This window comes from Orbilia oligospora (assembly GCF_000225545.1).
Source record: "Orbilia oligospora ATCC 24927 unplaced genomic scaffold scaffold00079, whole genome shotgun sequence".
In the NCBI taxonomy this organism is placed as follows: Eukaryota; Fungi; Ascomycota; class Orbiliomycetes; order Orbiliales; family Orbiliaceae; genus Orbilia; species Orbilia oligospora.
The window spans coordinates 1,297,510-1,314,533 of record NW_011645636.1 but is presented as its reverse complement, the minus strand read 5'-3'; the positions used below and the strand labels follow the sequence as shown (position 1 = coordinate 1,314,533).

General features: G+C 45.0%; 5 protein-coding genes across 5 annotated transcripts; 3 read left to right on the top strand and 2 right to left on the bottom strand.

The window, feature by feature from the left end:
- Positions 1–479: 479 nt before the first annotated feature.
- Positions 480–1,668, bottom strand: AOL_s00079g393 (uncharacterized protein; the record flags this gene model as incomplete). Its single annotated transcript, XM_011124268.1, has 3 exons — positions 480–850; positions 958–1,417; positions 1,573–1,668. 3 exons carry the CDS (start codon positions 1,666–1,668, stop codon positions 480–482), a joined length of 927 nt encoding a protein of 308 aa, XP_011122570.1.
- Positions 1,669–3,559: 1,891 nt separating this feature from the next.
- AOL_s00079g392 (uncharacterized protein) lies at positions 3,560–4,667 on the top strand (the record flags this gene model as incomplete). Its single annotated transcript, XM_011124267.1, has 3 exons — positions 3,560–3,656; positions 3,728–3,815; positions 3,884–4,667. 3 exons carry the CDS (start codon positions 3,560–3,562, stop codon positions 4,665–4,667), a joined length of 969 nt encoding a protein of 322 aa, XP_011122569.1.
- A 1,938-nt stretch (positions 4,668–6,605) lies between these two features.
- On the bottom strand, positions 6,606–8,096 carry AOL_s00079g391 (uncharacterized protein; the record flags this gene model as incomplete). The annotated part of the gene is made up of 1 exon (XM_011124266.1): positions 6,606–8,096. The coding sequence occupies one exon, from the start codon at positions 8,094–8,096 to the stop codon at positions 6,606–6,608; it is 1,491 nt and encodes a 496-aa protein (XP_011122568.1).
- A 1,485-nt stretch (positions 8,097–9,581) lies between these two features.
- AOL_s00079g390 (uncharacterized protein) lies at positions 9,582–10,529 on the top strand (the record flags this gene model as incomplete). Its single annotated transcript, XM_011124265.1, has 1 exon — positions 9,582–10,529. One exon carries the CDS (start codon positions 9,582–9,584, stop codon positions 10,527–10,529), a length of 948 nt encoding a protein of 315 aa, XP_011122567.1.
- Positions 10,530–13,482: 2,953 nt separating this feature from the next.
- On the top strand, positions 13,483–16,229 carry AOL_s00079g389 (uncharacterized protein; the record flags this gene model as incomplete). The annotated part of the gene is made up of 2 exons (XM_011124264.1): positions 13,483–14,298; positions 14,388–16,229. 2 exons carry the CDS (start codon positions 13,483–13,485, stop codon positions 16,227–16,229), a joined length of 2,658 nt encoding a protein of 885 aa, XP_011122566.1.
- Between the last annotated feature and the right edge of the window lie 795 nt (positions 16,230–17,024).

Sequence of the window (17,024 nt, the reverse complement as noted above, 5' to 3'; positions counted from 1 at the left end):
ACATCTAGCTAGATCGAGTTTAAATCTGGGGCTTAGCACCCATAGTGAGTTCTATCCTGCAGAAGAACAAATGAAAGCTTGGAACGTTAAAGTAATTAAAATTTTTGACATTGATTAGTGTTCGTGCTTGTTAACGTACACAGTAATTGCCACTAAACAATGCTAACATGAATATTCGTAGAAAAGAGAAATCGCTGTTGTATCCCGATAAAAAAAAGAAGTTCCCAGTGCGTTTGAGTAGAAAATTTAGAGTAGAAGAGTTAAAGGAACCAAAAAAAGAATTTTCCGAGAAGGAAAATGAAACGACTTGTGCAGTGTAGTGGTACAACCACAAGGAAAGTATTCTTATCGGGGGCCTTTCCAATATTAGCTGCTCAAGCACTATTATGCTCTCTATCGCGAATGCTATTTTCCTTATGTAAGAAACATGATCGACAATACATAAGTAAGCTACACTTACTGTAAATTCTAGAGTGTTATCACCAATAATCGCTGCCACTACGGTGGAAAAGAAATTTGAAGCCACCATCCTCAGTACCCGAAATGACCAACCCGTAAGGCCTATCGGGAGTTTGATTGAGTAGACAATCTGGAAGTCTTCCAGAGGAGAGGGCAGCCTCATTAGGGCATTTGATCAAGGCTGCGTATGTGGTTCGGGTGCGAACGGACTCCCAAGTATACTCGAGTTGGATGGTGGCGTTTCGGATTTTGACAATCCTGTGCTTTGTGCCTGGTGGGATGACGGCGACACCAACATAGTACTCATTTCGATCTCCAGTGGCCTGCAGTTGTTGAATGTACATTCTGTGGCCGGTCCTGTTTTCGAGGTAGATACTTTTGAATGGTGGGCCTGCATGTTGGGACAAGTTTTATGAGTCAGTTAGGTTCCTCAGTGCGACATCTAAACTCGTCTCTAGGCAAACCAGTACAAAAAAGTGAACGGAATGTATTAATTACCTTCGGCAACGAGATTGTTGTCACTAGTGAGAGTCGGGTGATAGTCTTCTCGGTTTACCCCGTCACGAAAGAAGGCGTAATCTGCCAGCATCTGAACAAATTGGCAGTCATAGGCGTAGTAGGGGTTAGGAGTTCCGTATAGCTCACTATGTTCAATGTGAGCACCACGTTCTCCGTAGACACTGTGGAATACAATAGCATGAGGGTCGTGACAGCGTGGGTAAGAGGTATTGACGATGACTTGGTAGTCGGACCTCTCTTGTCCTTGTCGGGCATTGGTGCCTGGGATAGGACCCCCAGTGAAGAGGGAACGGGGAGGAGCCGCACGCCAATAAACGGTGACGCGGGGTGGGCCCAAGTTGTCTAGGCTGCGCAGCTGTTGATTTTGGTTTTGGTTTTGGTTTTGTGAGTTGTTTCGGGCTGGAGTTGAACCCCCAGTTCGTCCACGTCCTGGACTTCCCTGGAATTGGGTTCGTGAACCATGGCGTGAGTGATTCCTAAATTATATTTAGACTCAGTACTTCGCTATTGGGTGGTACATCTTCTTGTATCGAAGCCTATAGCTAGGAGTCGCGTCTGCAATACGAGACCAAGCTGGGAGGTCACTCAACTTACATTTTTGCGATGCCTATATACGTAAAAATCAATGGTTATCATTGGTGCTCCAAGAGTCAGTCTGGTCTCCTTCCCAAACGTCACAAGGAGAGGCATAGTCAGCCCATTTCCCAGGAATTCACTTACTAAGCTCTTTCGAGTTTATCTATGGATAGAAAGACGGTTTATCGGTTGGTAGACGGAATATTTTGAGGGTATGAGAAATGGAGACGAGATGTGCGGTTGATGTGAGGAGGTGGAAGGTGAAAAATGCGTCGTGAGTGTTGGTGAAGACGTTAGGAGGAGGAAAAGACGCGACTGTCGACGACAAGAAAGAAAAAAGATGTTGCTACATGTGCATTGCTTGCTTTGATCAACACCACCCTCCTCATTGCTAGGTACATGAACTATGGCTTTACTATGTAATATATCAGTTCTGCTTCAATTGTAACCGGCCTTGATATTATTCTCTAGTCTTGTTAGAGCCGTGGTGGGATCTTTGATATCTACATCGACAAAACAATTCTACTCCCCAATAATCCCGCAGAGCAAATACTGTATGGCAGGTAATCCTATATTTATTTCGACTTTTAAATATACTTTTAAAAAGAGTCCAACTAGTTCACTAATCCATATTTTGGAATAGTCTTTTATTAAATAAACCCTTCGTGGGAATATTATGCGTTATATGCAATCTGATTCACGGTCATGACATAAGTCCGCATTGCTGTTATAACTGAAGGTTGTGTGTTGTTAGCTGTTGGTTGCAACGAAATCAACACAAAGTCTCAACACTTCTTTCCGATGACAAACGTCTGTCAAACAATTCCTCAATTGGGATATTTCCTCTTTTGGACACCGACTCGAATTTTGGCAGGTGAAATGCCTCAGCGCCCACGTGCAGGAACCGACGTCCGACCCACGCTTGGCGGGCCAGAGTACGAACCTTTCTCCGCCGTCCTTCCGGATATGCGTACATCGAGGAGAAGGCTGAAAAGCTCCTCGAGAATTAACTTCAATTCGGTAACGTAACCTTGAAACAATGTTGCAGAGGTCCGTTTTATCCATTCAGGAATCAGAGACACGTACGTCTACCTACATGACTCCATCCAATTGACCAATATTGTCACGAAAATTAAGAGACACACGAGGAGGTGTATACACATATACATACATAATCCGCTACAAACATATGTAGGTGGCCAGCGGGCTCATTGATCCACTGGGATTCATGTTCCATCTGCGGCTTGGGACGGAGACAGCTGGGATTAGGTATGGCGTGGGCGCTCAGAATATCCTCATCGGCTTCAACAACCAGATTCTAACCACATTTATAATTAGTCGTCATGCCCTATCTTAAGACAGTTCAACGAATGATTTTGGAGGTTGGACATTTCCAACCTGTGTTTTTGAATGACCGCCGTGGTAGTGTCCACATATACTACGCTGCAAGGGCCATCGATGCATCATTTGATACTCGGTTAGATCGATAACCGGCTGCTAGGAGTTTTAATGCAGGATCGCGCCGTTTATATGTGCTACCTGAATATCTAGGAGCGCTTTAAACATCGCCTTGGAGTGCCTAGTCTAGAGTCCCAGAATTCCGCTCCCCTTGCCGGAATACCCATTCATTTGTATTCTTCGCTGGGATTCAAAAACAAGCCGTGCTAGGCTTTTCAAAAAGGTCCGCCCAGCCCCGGAATACCCAACCTTCTTTAACCCAATTGGGGATGCTACAGGCGATTACATTGCGCCTCAACACCAACAAAGTGGAGCCGCTATATGCAATGGTTCATGTCCGTTGATCCACACTTGACTTAAAAATTTGAAAATTTGTTATGAACATGAAGGAATTATTTATATATCCCTAACCAGGCCGGTTATTCGCTGTTTGCAAAGGGTTCTCCATTCCTTCAAAAAGCAACAGACGAATTCTCGACGTCGAAACTCCTTGGGAAGATTCGAAATATATCTGTATACACGACTGGGCAAAAGGTTGTTATTCAAGATGCGTTTCTTCGTCGGAGCAATCGCCCTGTTGGCGGGGACTGCGGTAGCTCAGGATAACTGCAATTGTGATTGTGTGCTTGACGAGTGTCTAGCAGGTAAGATTTATTCGATACCTCAGAATTTCGAACACCCAAAATCATGGGCTAATTTTGATATCATATTCAAGCTCTCGCTGGCCCATCACCTTTCATCCACGAGTCAGTTAGCTCTGATTGTCGGTCATTCGTGTGGACTGTGAGCACAGTTTCTTCAGAGTAAGCACTCCACCAGACACGAGTCTCAAATTTAGCTTCGTAAGAACTGCATCTAATCGGCGTGGTAGACGTACGGTAGTGACTGAAACATTTACTGCAACATCGACAAACACTGTGGTCGAGACAGCATGGACTACTATCACAGTCGGCACTACGTCAGCACCTCTTATGAAGCGACAAGGAGGAGTAGCTACCATTCCAGCCTACGCCTCCGCATGCGCGCAATCCAGCGACTACGCTTCAGCTTGTCGCTGTGTTGGGATAGCTGAGGGTGGTACAAGTTACTTTCATCTCCCTGGCGTAGAAACTATCACCGTTACTGTTACCGAGTCTACAACTCAAGATCTCTCCGTCACCACCACTGCGACAGAATCTGCGGTTGCAACAGATCTATACTTCAAGATTCGTGTCGCGGACGTCGCCGAGAATGACGACGCTCAGGCATGGAAGGGATTCTACATGTACACGGTGGATGAAGGCACCAGCACGCCTCCATATAAACGCCTGGCCTTTGTTAATAATGTCAACCAAGGCATCATCTTCCGCGCGAGTCCTGATGGCAAGGTTACAGGGGGAGATGGAACTCCATTTGCCGCTGACAAAGTGGACGCGAAAGCGGAGCAAATTTATCTACAAGAACCTGTTGCTCAACAAATCCTAGTCGAACATAACTTCGATTCCGGCGGCAAGGTGGTCTCTGGTCAATTTGAGGGTAACGGAGGAAGCTATTCGCTCTTAGCAATAACGAACAATGGACGGTTATGGCTATATACGACTAAAGCGGCGATTGACGGAGACAAGCCCTCACTTGGTACCGTTGGGCCGGTAATTCTAGAGGCCGTACCAATATAATACCCTTATTTTGCCTTTTCCATTAAGTTTTAGCTTTCCGGATATTGCAGGTATATACTGGCGTTTAGCTACATACGCTCTTTGTTTAATTCAGGGCATCTGTATTATAATGTATTAATGGTATTACGAGACACGAATAACCATATAAGTAAAAACATTTGAATATAACATATAACTCCTTGATTTAAAGGTTAGTTTCGATTTTCGATAAGTAGTTGTACGGTCTAGAATGGGCGGCTCACCAGCCCCTCCCTGAAAGCGACTAAAATCGGAGCTAGATGAACAAACGAGCTCCCGCCTTCAGGGTCCTCGCGGACATTAATTCTTAAGTGCTTATATACTTAAGTAGTTAAGCAGATCCCATCATGCGCATATCCTGCCAGATATTATATTATACTAAGAACTAAAATTTAGTACAGTTAGTATTCGATACCCGGTTCAAATCTCCAACATTCCTCCAACAAATCTCATAAATCACAACAAATCCCACATATTTCTGAAACAGATTCAGAGCCATTTGTCTGACAGACGTCTATAATTACAGCCCTCCTTAGTCCTAACCTTTTATTCAATACCTGCATAAACAGTGGCGAACTCGCGTCGGTGCCTAAATACGGGTAGGCAAGGTTTACCAGCTGCAGTATTGCTGGAGTTGCCCTATTATTCTACACTAGTAACATACTTGCATATGCAATGCGGTTTGAACTTTTGTGGCGTTCGGGCATATTTGAGGGGTGTTCAGAAGACACCAAAGCCGTACCGTACCGTGTGCATGTGGTGTGGTGCCACTTTTTGTTTGACCACAAGTATCTCTTGATAACATCTTTCAAATGTTAAGCAGGATTTCTGGGTTTGTTTTCAAAATTCTGTGCGGGGATATATGGAGGTTGGGTTGAGCTCTGTAAATGGGCTATGACAAGTTATCAACTATATTAGCCCAATATAGCTATAGGCTTATATATTGTTTCATACCTAAGCCAGACCGGTCTCTGGCCCAGACAAATTTTGGGGTCTAGGCTGTATTGCTGATCTATGGATATATGATCGTTGCTGGTATCAGATCTGAGTGTGAAGGGTGGTCTAGATCTAGATATCGACGTCTATAGAACTAATATTTATTACCGCCTTTGAACACTATTGGATACTCACTAACTAGGTCCTCACTATTAATTTGCTCCCTTTTGATATACCAGGAGCCAAATAGCAAGATTAAATCGATTTATATCGAGGAGGCGAGAGGTACGTAAAAAGAATATTACGCATAGTAATCGCACTCTTTCACAAAGCCATATACCTAAGTCATTTTTGGCCAGCTATCCATGCTGAGTCAGTGTGGTGCATATATTATTAGTATTCGATCCCGGAACAGATCCGTGGGGATAACTTGCAGAAAACTCGCATTGGTTAGGTGGTACTATAGTATAGTCCTGACTGGCAAAGCACGTTGATGGATGTAAGAATGATATTATTGGGGTCATCAACCGCCAAAGGTTCACATGTACGTGTGGGAGTACCGTGCTACTGGCCAATTTAACCGTTAACTGGTGCCCGCACAGTTGAGGAGCCTAGCGAGAAGGCAAGATGCTCGCTTATTAAACTCCATGACGCATATGCGCACGAGTACCGGAATGATACAAATATCCACACCCCTTTCTTAGGCCCCAAGTGTACGAGCCCTGAATTTAACAAGATTTTTAAGATATTTCCACATCTATTTCCAATGATCCTTTAAGATTGACTTAACTAGTGTGATACATATATATCGGCATGGAATCGAATTTTAAGGCCCTTGATCTACGATACCTTGTTCAAGACTGTGGCTAAATTGAGACTGGATCAAATCTAGTCTCGAAATATCTCGATCATTATTATATTATTCTGGTTCTTAAACTAGACTTCCGGCAGCAAATTCTGCGATTGATTCGTAAGATCCGGGTTCTAAGCTGCCGGATCTTCTTCTGCAAGTCGTCCAACTTGATACATACTCGTCCTAGCGTAAAACTCCGGGTAGTTCTTAAAAAAACTTAAATCTACACTCATCCGCTCAGTAGTCCCAAGCAAAAAAGTCGGGATAGCGAAATCAGGTACCGGCCCAAGCTTTGAAGAAGCTGGTAAGCCACTTGCATGAATTTGTACCGCTATATCCGCAATACAATCCAGCATGGCCGGTAATGCAACCTGTGCCTCTGCTACCATCTCTGTTAACAAATGCGTTAAAATACCACTGAAGTACTTTTTGTCGGAAGTTTTCATCCAGAGTTCCCATCGAGGGTCATTAGGCTCGAAGTCGATAAGGTTTTTGCCGTACTTCTCGCCAATGTAACCTCCAGTTCCGAGCAACCGGCGGTCGATATATCCAGGCTTTTTGATATTTAGACTTCTAGCGGGTTTGGGTAGTTCACCATAGGTTTTGCTGTAGAAGTTTAGGCGAGGTGATAACAGCATACCAAGGGCCCTCATGAGCCCGTTTACCTTGATAAAGGCGTAATATATTATTTCCCACGTCAGCAAAAATTTACCATCATTGATGTAAATATCGTCATCCTCAACGCTCCCCGCGCCGATATCGAAAAGATTGAAAAGGACGACTTTTTCATCTTTAGTAGTGATGTCCTCGAAGCCACCCGCTTTAGATATATTTACGAGATTTGAGTCAAGAATCCCTCCCGGGTCTAGTACTCCTGGAAACTCTAGGTATAGTTGCGCTGCACCCTGAGCAGCCATAGTCTTTATGGCTCCCGTCATCATGTTCTCGAAAATTGCTCGAGTCTGTTGACCCACCACTGCCAGTGCTGCTGCCACAACAGGACTATCTGGTTTTAGGACATCCCGAGCCCTTTTCAAAAGCTTGGGATTTCCAAGGAATCGATTCCGAATTTGCGCCGTGAATAGGGAATACATTAAGTCGAACACTTCATAAAGCTCGCGAGGCTCTTTGATACCCATTGCGGGAATCGCTCGCTGGATAATGAAGAATAGCCGGTATATATTAGACTGCATTTGCGTTACCCTTTTGCCCAGAGCGAGGAGGTTGAACAACGGGTGGTTGTATTGTTCATTGGGATCGTCGGTACCTAAGTCCCTTTCGAAACGGAGCCATTTTTGCACCGGTACAATGACAAGTTCACCTGGGTTGGTCCACCCAACATCTTCTTCATTTATGTCATACAGCCCGGCCTCAGCCTGTTTCTGATGAAGTGCTGCGAGAGCCAATCCAGCCTCATCTATGATCCACGCACGATTGCTAGCAATCATATGAGGCCCATATCCAACTGGTAACTCTTGACGTTCGGCTCCCGGGCTAGGGAATTTTTTCTCGCCCCCTTGCCCGTTAACGGTGGCCAACGGTGCTAATAAAAGCCATGTTTGCATAAAAAATCGGAATGTGAAATTTGGTTTGGAGGATTTGAATGGCGTCAAAAACAACATCGTTACGATTTTGTTCCCTGCGATTCAAAGTTTAGACTATGGAGATATCTGAGCGTCAAGCTTCCATAGGCTTTTGTACGAGAATCTAGCCGTAGGTGGATTCATGTCTATAAAGGCGCATGGATACCCGGGTGCGGAATGATCAATGCTACGGCAGTACTTAATCGTGGGAAAACCTGCGCAAAACGAGATCGAGATTCATAACTAAGTTAGTGTGCTAGCGTGCTGACTAGATCCGTTGCATAACCCGAGCACAAACCCCCTCACATAAAGCTAGTATTCGTAAAGAAGACCACTAGGAAACGCATTATAATATTAATGAACATGAACCGCTTCGTGGATATTGTTTAGCCTCGAATCCAGGCGCTCGAGGCGGAAGATATTGTTCTCATATGAACGCCATTAACTAGATTACGAATAACGTAACTATGCATTTGCAACTGAGAATTGTAGTCGGAGCCCCGGGCCCTCTTCACTTGTGTGCTAGCATATTATAAATTATAGTCCTGCGGTAATTTCGGCGTCGTTCTGCAGTTAGTCCAAAGGTGTAAATATATAACCTTTTTCAATTGTAGCTCATGCTTGCCGGGCCAAGCCAGCCAGCATGCAAGTTGCGAACGATTCACATCTAAAATTACAACAATTTATGTGTTGGCTATGCAGCACTCTCCCCCAGCCCAGGCCCGTAATATTGATCCGCAGATCTCTGTGAAACGTGACTATAATAGTTTTAAACCTTTGGCAGGTTATTAAGCCCTTCGATTTATCTAATGTGCTAGAAAGTAGTGTTTTCAAATACCGTTCGAATCCTAATTATTAGTAAAATTTCTCCTCCAATGCTGTTTCAATCCGTATTGAGCACCGTAATACCGTATTATAACGAAAAAGCTTTATTAAAACGGTATATATACCAAAAAACACCCTGCTTCTGACACAATAGTTGATAGACTAGACGTAAGCAGACGCTTTGTGATGTGTCACAAACTTCTCGCAATCCCGATGTCCAAAAGCCTATAGAATCATTAACTATTCTGAAGAGAAGATAGTCGTGCAATCAGCCCGGTGGAATTAATCAAAGGATCCTAGGAAGATATATCCTAGGTTCCTATTTAATATTGGCCATATTGGCAACAGATATTCGAAATATATATCTGCTACGCACGTCAAACTTAGACGATCGAGACAATCAAGATATATGGGTATAAAGGAACGTTCACTATTTAGCTGTGCTGTGCTGAGCATAATGCATGAACGAAGCGTTAAACACAACCGACGTCCTACTAGCTAGTCGTGCATCACGATAGATTGCCATGACTTACTTGTCATGACCTACCTGGCTCTAGAGTATTGCTTTTACATCCTCAACGTAAAGATTTATTTCCTTTCCTTCGAGTAACCTTTTTGATCGATATATTTCGAGCCTTCACTTCACTATACTTCTTTACTGGACGACGACAACAGAACGGATCGAACATCTATTTAATCATGGCTGGATTACGCAGGAAAGAAACAGAAGACAACATTAGACAATTATACCTGAACCAGGCCGAAGATGATGCCGACGGAGGTGCTGGGCCTTCCTCTGCAGCTAGTCCGGCACAAGCAACAATAGGAGCCGATAGTACGATTCAACAGAATTCAGAAGATTCTACTCCCGATCCGATGGCTGGGGACTCGCAGCACTCCTCCGAGGGTCCATCCCCAAGCTCAGTCAACTGGAAGTCGTCAGAACCGAAAATTAGAACCATGAGGAAACTTTCTAAAATACATTTTAAGCAGTATCCTTGGCTCTCCTTGGTTGATGCGGACGACTATATATACTTTGTTGAGTTATGTCTTGAGGAGGCAATCTGGTGGGTCGAAAAGCGTCTGACATTCGAAAACTACACAACTGTCCCCCCAGATGCATTCAAGGGTCTATTCGACGATCCCGACGAAGCCCTTGTAGGGTATGGCTTCTTAACAGAGGAGAGAAATAAGAATCTTGTCAATAGGGGTTTCTTCAATATCTTGAGCAATTACCAGAAGCATGCTTCCGGCACAGCGCCACTACCCGCTGGTTTCCTCCGGCCTGCGCAAGTTGATGCAAATATCCCGCCGCCGCCCCATTCTTCTCCTTTGACAAAAACGAAAAAGTTCAAGAAGTTTCTTCTTAGCTGTGGACTAGGATTTGAGAATAAAAAAAGGCCTGTGAAAAATGAGTGCGATCGCATTGGGCACCTCTTGGTAGGAGCTGGCTATCGCCCTGACCCGGCTGACACCCCTACCATTTTAGAACTACAAAGAGGGGATTACCCAGACCCAGTTCAATACCACAATGATGTACAAGTCTTCTTGGAACTCATTATGTGTCTTCTTTTCGCAACATGCCCAAAGATTTTAGATGTTAGGGATATACTTAGTCTTTCCTTCATAAACGTTAATAGAAGGTAAGTCATCTTGAATAATTTTCTGTCGAGAGTCCTGAATACGCTAGAACCAAGACTAATTTAAAGCTAGTGAGGGGTACCGTACCCTTCACTACGAGAACGGCCACTTGGTTATCCTCTCCTTCGACTGGAGGGTAAAGCAATATTTTCGAACCATTATTCCTGATCCACTTTCACGACTTATTTTGATTTTTCTCATCGACATACGACCCTTTATTGCATTTTTAAATACGGGGGGGACGGTTGAAAATAGTCACTGGCATCAAGAATACCTCTTCCCATGCAAAGCGGGCGGCTGTTTGACGATGGATGTGATGAATGACATCCTAGAGAATCACACGAAAAAGAAGTTAGGAATTGATTCTGGGATGGGCCTGTGGCACTTGAGATCGGTATATTTCAATCTCGAGTCGGAGCTTGGGGAGGGTTGGTTATACGATACAGTCGAAGAAGTTGTAGAAGCTGGCGTGGCAGTGAAAAAAGCAATGATTAAATGGTCGCGAGATCCACCCGCAGCGACAGTAAAGGGCCACCCCGGAGGGGAAAGGTATCTAAGCAAGCAATACCAAGTCGCGGCATGACTGCCATTGTTGGGTTTTCACCTGTCACAAGAAGATCGGGTAGTCGGGATATTGGTTATGAGGTCTGAGAGTGTAAAGAGTGTATTTTGTCTGCCACGGATTTCACCGAGGCTATGATTTTATGTCTAGGGCTTGCTCCTCATTACTGTGCCTGTGTGTTCTTTGGTGCCTTGAGACCGGCATCTACATTCTCGATAGAGAATATGATGGCTCAGAGGCGATTCGGTAACACTGAAATTCAATTGATAAACATCTGAGCTCCTCAGCAGCTGAAAATTACTCACTACTTATATAGGCTGCCTCTAAGAAAGTGTTGTTGTTGTTGCAATTCTATTCTCTATCCAAAAAGGAACCAGGCTAAAGTCCTTGGCGCCCACCTGCATGCCCCATTCACACCTGTCCCAATCGAAGTTCAGGATGCATTGGTACATACTGACCCTTCCAGCCTATCAGGGCCTTATTCTTGGGTAGAATCCGCGGAGACGGCACCTGAATTGGGTGACTCGTTTAACGGTTACTCCATCGGCAATCGGTAACGCCGTCAGATGTTGATTCACGACATTCAGCTCTCAATCGATCCAAGTGTTTATATTTGGATACGTTCGTGGGAGATATTTATATTCCTACACGCGATAGGTCGTCTGCCCCGATTTTCTATGAAGCTCAAAGAATGTACTCCGACGAACCTTCCATGGGTTGAAACTTCGCGAGCTCCCAATTTGCCGGTTAAGGAATGGTCCTCGGTGGGGTGCTAACCCTTGTCATGAACTTGGAGTCCTCCACCCTTATTTCGGATTTCAAGACTGGCTGGCAGGACAGGACGAATTTGGGGGCTCTTTCCATTGAGAAATACCCATTATAATTTGGCAGCTTCGAACTTAGTGCTTACAATAAAGGTCAAGTTTGCGTATGCTGGAGGGTGCACCGGGTGTCGATCGAAACGGCATTGATAACAGCCATTTCGAACGCTTCTGCTTGAAAAGATATCTTGAGCACATCCTGGAAAAAGATCGGCAGAATTTGAGGGGTTCAACGTGATCCCATACCATCTGTGCATATTATAGGAATGCCAATGAGGGAACATATCACAAATCATGGTGCGATTGAGCGAGAGGCGGTGGTTCCCTTAACTAGAGGCCGGATCTATATCCATACGTAGTAGGGACGGCAATACTTATGAAAACGAGGGGTGAGGCGCTGAAGGTGTTACGCCCTCCTCCGCCTCAACAAGGACCGTCTACAGCCTATCTCTACCCGGGCTCGTCACGAAACGATTCAGTCCCGAAGGGGCGAACATTATGGAGGCTGTGGCGTTTGCTAACCCTTACCATATCGGACCCGCACTTATTAGGCTTCTTTCGTTTAAACCGAGCGTTCGGATTCCACGACAGAAGTATCTAGCACAGCTGCACATGGCATCAATCCCTAGCAAATGCAAGATCGAGACCCAGGAATAGGGCTGTAGATTTTTACGCTGAAAATCTGGGTTTTACTGACTATCCGCTGACCCTTCGAATGCTCTTATGAATGCAGTGTACCGTCAGTGGCGTTCCGTTTTTTCTCTCGACTTCTTATCCACATCGAGTGGGGTGCATCGAGGTTTCCAAGGTTTTGTTGGTAGGCTCGAAAGCGAGTGACGCTAAGACTGGGTCTTGCAATCGCGTACCAGCCTACATATTGTATCTTGTGACGAAACCGTCGATTTGGTACAGAATACCAGAATTTTCTTGAAATCTACCACCAAAAGGACGGCTGATGAAAAGTTTCGAGAACCCCGGACCTCAGACCTCGATATGCATACTCGTCAAGAAACCCGAGGGAAAGAACCCATAGTTTGGCGGGTTCAAGAGCGAGCCGAACTGCAGTCCAGAAGGTTAAGCCAGGTTAATTCGATATCTGGGAAACAAGACCGACATGCACCCACCACTTTTTGGAGGGTATCCACAGCTTAAGAACCCTTGATATATCCGCTTGAACTAGCTATATTTTCTTGATTGAGTAACCGCCGCTATTCATTTTTTGCCTTCATCTTACCTCTGACAATTCGTTTTTACATGAAAAAATAACGCAAGGAACCAGATATGAGCTTTCACCCTTTCCCTTGGTGGAAAAAGTAAGTTCGAACATTGCAGCGTCCTGCAGCGCTCTTTTAAAATCATATATTTGGTCCAGATTGTTACGTTATTTTTATCAAATCGTAACCTCCCCGTACTTCTCTCGCGATCGCCAGCTCGCTGACTACAAAAAACGTCTAACTAGCTTTCTTCGAAACCTGGGAATTGCGACATCGAATCAATCTTTTGGGACAAGCTAAGGAAAGCTTGTTTCTACAACGAATACAATATTTGCCCCTGGTATCGAAAGAGCACCGAAACAATGCCTCGTGGCGCAGCGGCTCCTAGGCAGGAGCAAGTCTTCTTCTCTTCGCGGTCCGGGCACATGAAAATGAAGAAGTCAAAGGCCCCGGCCGTTGAAGTCTCATCCGGGGAATCTGCAGACGATAAAACATCAGAAACATTATCCAAACGTCGGATTTCCACGGTCGCTTCACTACGGGCCGTTAAGGCTATGGCCTTGCCGAATTCTAAAGCGCATCTACCCAGCGCCCAGCGAGAGCGTCCAGAGCCAAAGAGTAGTACTAAACTGTGGGGCGGGTTGGGTTCCCGGCTAGGTAGCGAGGATGTAAAAAGTGCACCTAATCCATATGCTAGCAAGAAAGGCTTGTTCACGGAAGGCGCTGCGATTTCAGCTACTATCAGCTCGAGTACTAGGCCGAGGAGTACCCACAGTCATAGTACCGGCTTCTCATCTGATCCTGGGCACCACTCACATCGACCGAGCTACCACTCCGATCATAGGCCAGAAATTCACACCCGAAATGTAGAATCAAGGTTGTCACATATATCGTCAAGATCAAATACTTCAGCGGAGTCGGGATATTGGAGTCAATCTGGGATTTCGGAAAGCAAAGAGAGTAGATTCTGGGATGATGCGAGAATATCAAATACCGTTACCAAGGAGTTTATTGAAGACTGTTTACGAAAGGTCCCTGCGACTGAGCCCTTAATACCGAGACTCAGTCAACCAGTCGGATTCGGAGACGGTTTGACTGAAACGACATACGCCGAGTGGATTATTTCGAGGGCGCAGAAGTTGTTTTTGATATTAGTAGACCTGGGGATCCCTGAACAGGTATGTTGGTGTCAGAATAAGCCTCAACAGCCCTACCGGGAACGGAACAACCGAACACCCCCTGCTAACCGTTACGTAACAATTACTAGATATTCTGGATTACCGATGACAGCTGGGGCGATGACGACTTGCCGATATCTTTGGAGTCCATACCCCGTTTAAAACTTAATCGAGTCGCAGATCCAGTTCTTGATCGAAAATTCCACAAGGCACAGTACAATTACCTTCTACGATTCCTTTATAACGGCGCCCATATCGACTTTGAAGAATTCGAGACCGTACCGCTCGACATCATTAAAAACTACTCTGTATTATTCTCGCAACCAGTAGACCAAGTTCGATGTCCTCGAAACCCGGATAATTTGCTGACTAGGAAACGCTTTCCCCTCGTTGATCGAGATGGAAACTCTCTACTGCCTGAGTTTATGGAGGAGGTTGAGTCATTTCGGGTGGTTTCACACCGTCATATTGTCGAACTATGGGCATCTTATACTTTCAAAGGACATGGATATCTTCTCTTATCGCCAGCAACCGATTTCACACTAAGGTCATTTCTACATAACCCCCCAGCGGAATTCTCGAAGATGGCAGAGGACAGCAGGAGATTCAAGCTATTAGATTGGATGAGGTGCTTGAGCGATGGATTGGCTTATCTTTACGACCAAGAAATACCACACGGCGATATCAGGCCGAGATCTATTGTTATCGACGGCAAGACCGGAGAAATTTATTTCTCAGACGTTGGCAGCCAACGACGCTTAGCATTCACAAGGACAGCAAATGCAAATGATAATGAAAGATACGAATACTCCGCACCAGAGCTTTTCTTAAGGGTAGCACAATTCAGCATATCCCAGTCTCCGACAGGATTACACTTTGACGGCGGCAGAACAGGTCGACGAATGGCAAATCCCGCCCACCGTGAAGCTGTAGAAGGCAAGAAAAAGGTTTCTACTGCCGTTCTTCCAGCTGGTGTTGATGACATTGAAACATCTCGTCGTTTCTCTCTCCAAAGTGATGTCGCCCCCTCGTTTACCTCCTCCAACCAAGCTTGCCGCGGAACCCCAATGTCTGGCGCTTGTTCACCACTTTCATTTGATGCACCGTCTCACGCCGAAAGCCACCGCACTTTCACTACCAGCCAAAAAGGTGTCTCCACGGGTGCCGTCCAAGTAGCCGAGTGGATATGCCGTCCTGCCGCCAAATCAGACGTATTTTCACTGGGATGCATCATGCTCGACATGTTAACATTCCACTCTCAAAAGAAAAAGCTATCAAACTTCCCGTCAGCTCGGGCACGCCACAACCGCGCTGCTGGCTCCCGAGGCGGAGGCCAACCGGATTCTTCATTCCACGCCAACATCCCAGAAACAAACGAGTGGATTAAGGATTTACACAAGGAGGCTACGAAACGAGATGACGAAGTAGTTGCTGCCGTACTCGTTTTGGTTTCACAAATGCTATCGAAGGACCCCGAGGAGAGACCTACCCCACGGGAAGTAGGTGATACATTATTCAGAATAATGACCTTCGTCAAGGAACCCCATTGCGAGCAATTCGTTGAATGGACTTCAAACAACCATGATAGTTTTGGAAACTGGAGTGGTTGGGATGATGTACACGACTATAGTTCACCAATACCCCCAGACGGAGTCGATTATGCGACGATATCTTCAAAAAGCGGCAAGGAGTATGCGGAACCTCAAGATCTACATGGTATCCACCAACAGATCAGTAGACTTTCGTTCGGTACATTTGGAGGTAGTGGAGTTAGTTTAATGGGGAAATCAAGGATGCAACATTCAAGAAACGAAAGCTCGTCAGAGCATACGAGACCAAACTCACAGACTCCTGACAGCGGATGGAATAGTCGGAGCGGGAGTAGCCTGGAGGGACAAAAACTAAAAGGTTCAAACACGAATTACTTGTAAAAAAATTCTAAAAATGCATATATGCATATGGAACGTCTGGCGCGATTTAAGAAGGAAGGAGTTTTTATGGCGTATGTGATTTGTTTCGATTTATAGTTGTTGTTTTAATATATAAAAATAATGTTTTGAATCTTGATTGTAGATACATATATACATACTTACATCGATCCTTGAGATCTGAAATTTCCTATGTTTCAACGGTGTTCTCAAATCTATCCTCGCTGCCTGGCGTATTTTGTCGTCTCATACGAAAGTAATAAAGATAGGGCATACACTTTGATAGGTCAGGTGCCGTAATTTAAACTGCATGCAGCAGCACTGCACTGCAGCTTTAGCTCTATAGATAGCTCGATTGGCTGCCCCAATAGAGTCCGACGCACGGTGCAAGTCCTGCCACCAATACCATAAAGAGCCGCAGCAGAAATGCCTCATTCCAGAACCCTCGGTTGGTCCAAAGGAATACCAAACTTCGGGCGCGAAAAAAAACAAAGATGCTTGAAGTTCAATTTAATTTAATGTGCGTGAAGTCAATATCGTGACAATGATGCCAAACATAAACGGGTATCGGGCACCCCTTCGTCATTCATAATAATATATATAATAATAATATAATACAGTTACCGAATCGAAAAAATACCGCAAGAAAACATTGAAGAAGAATCGGTCAAAAGGCCGAATCGGGATTATGGAGCAATGAAAATATATAAAAAAATTTTGCGCAAGAAAGCAAGGACTTTTCCTCGGAACCCCCCCACCCCCAAACCGGTGATTGTATACGCCAATGAAAACGAGAAA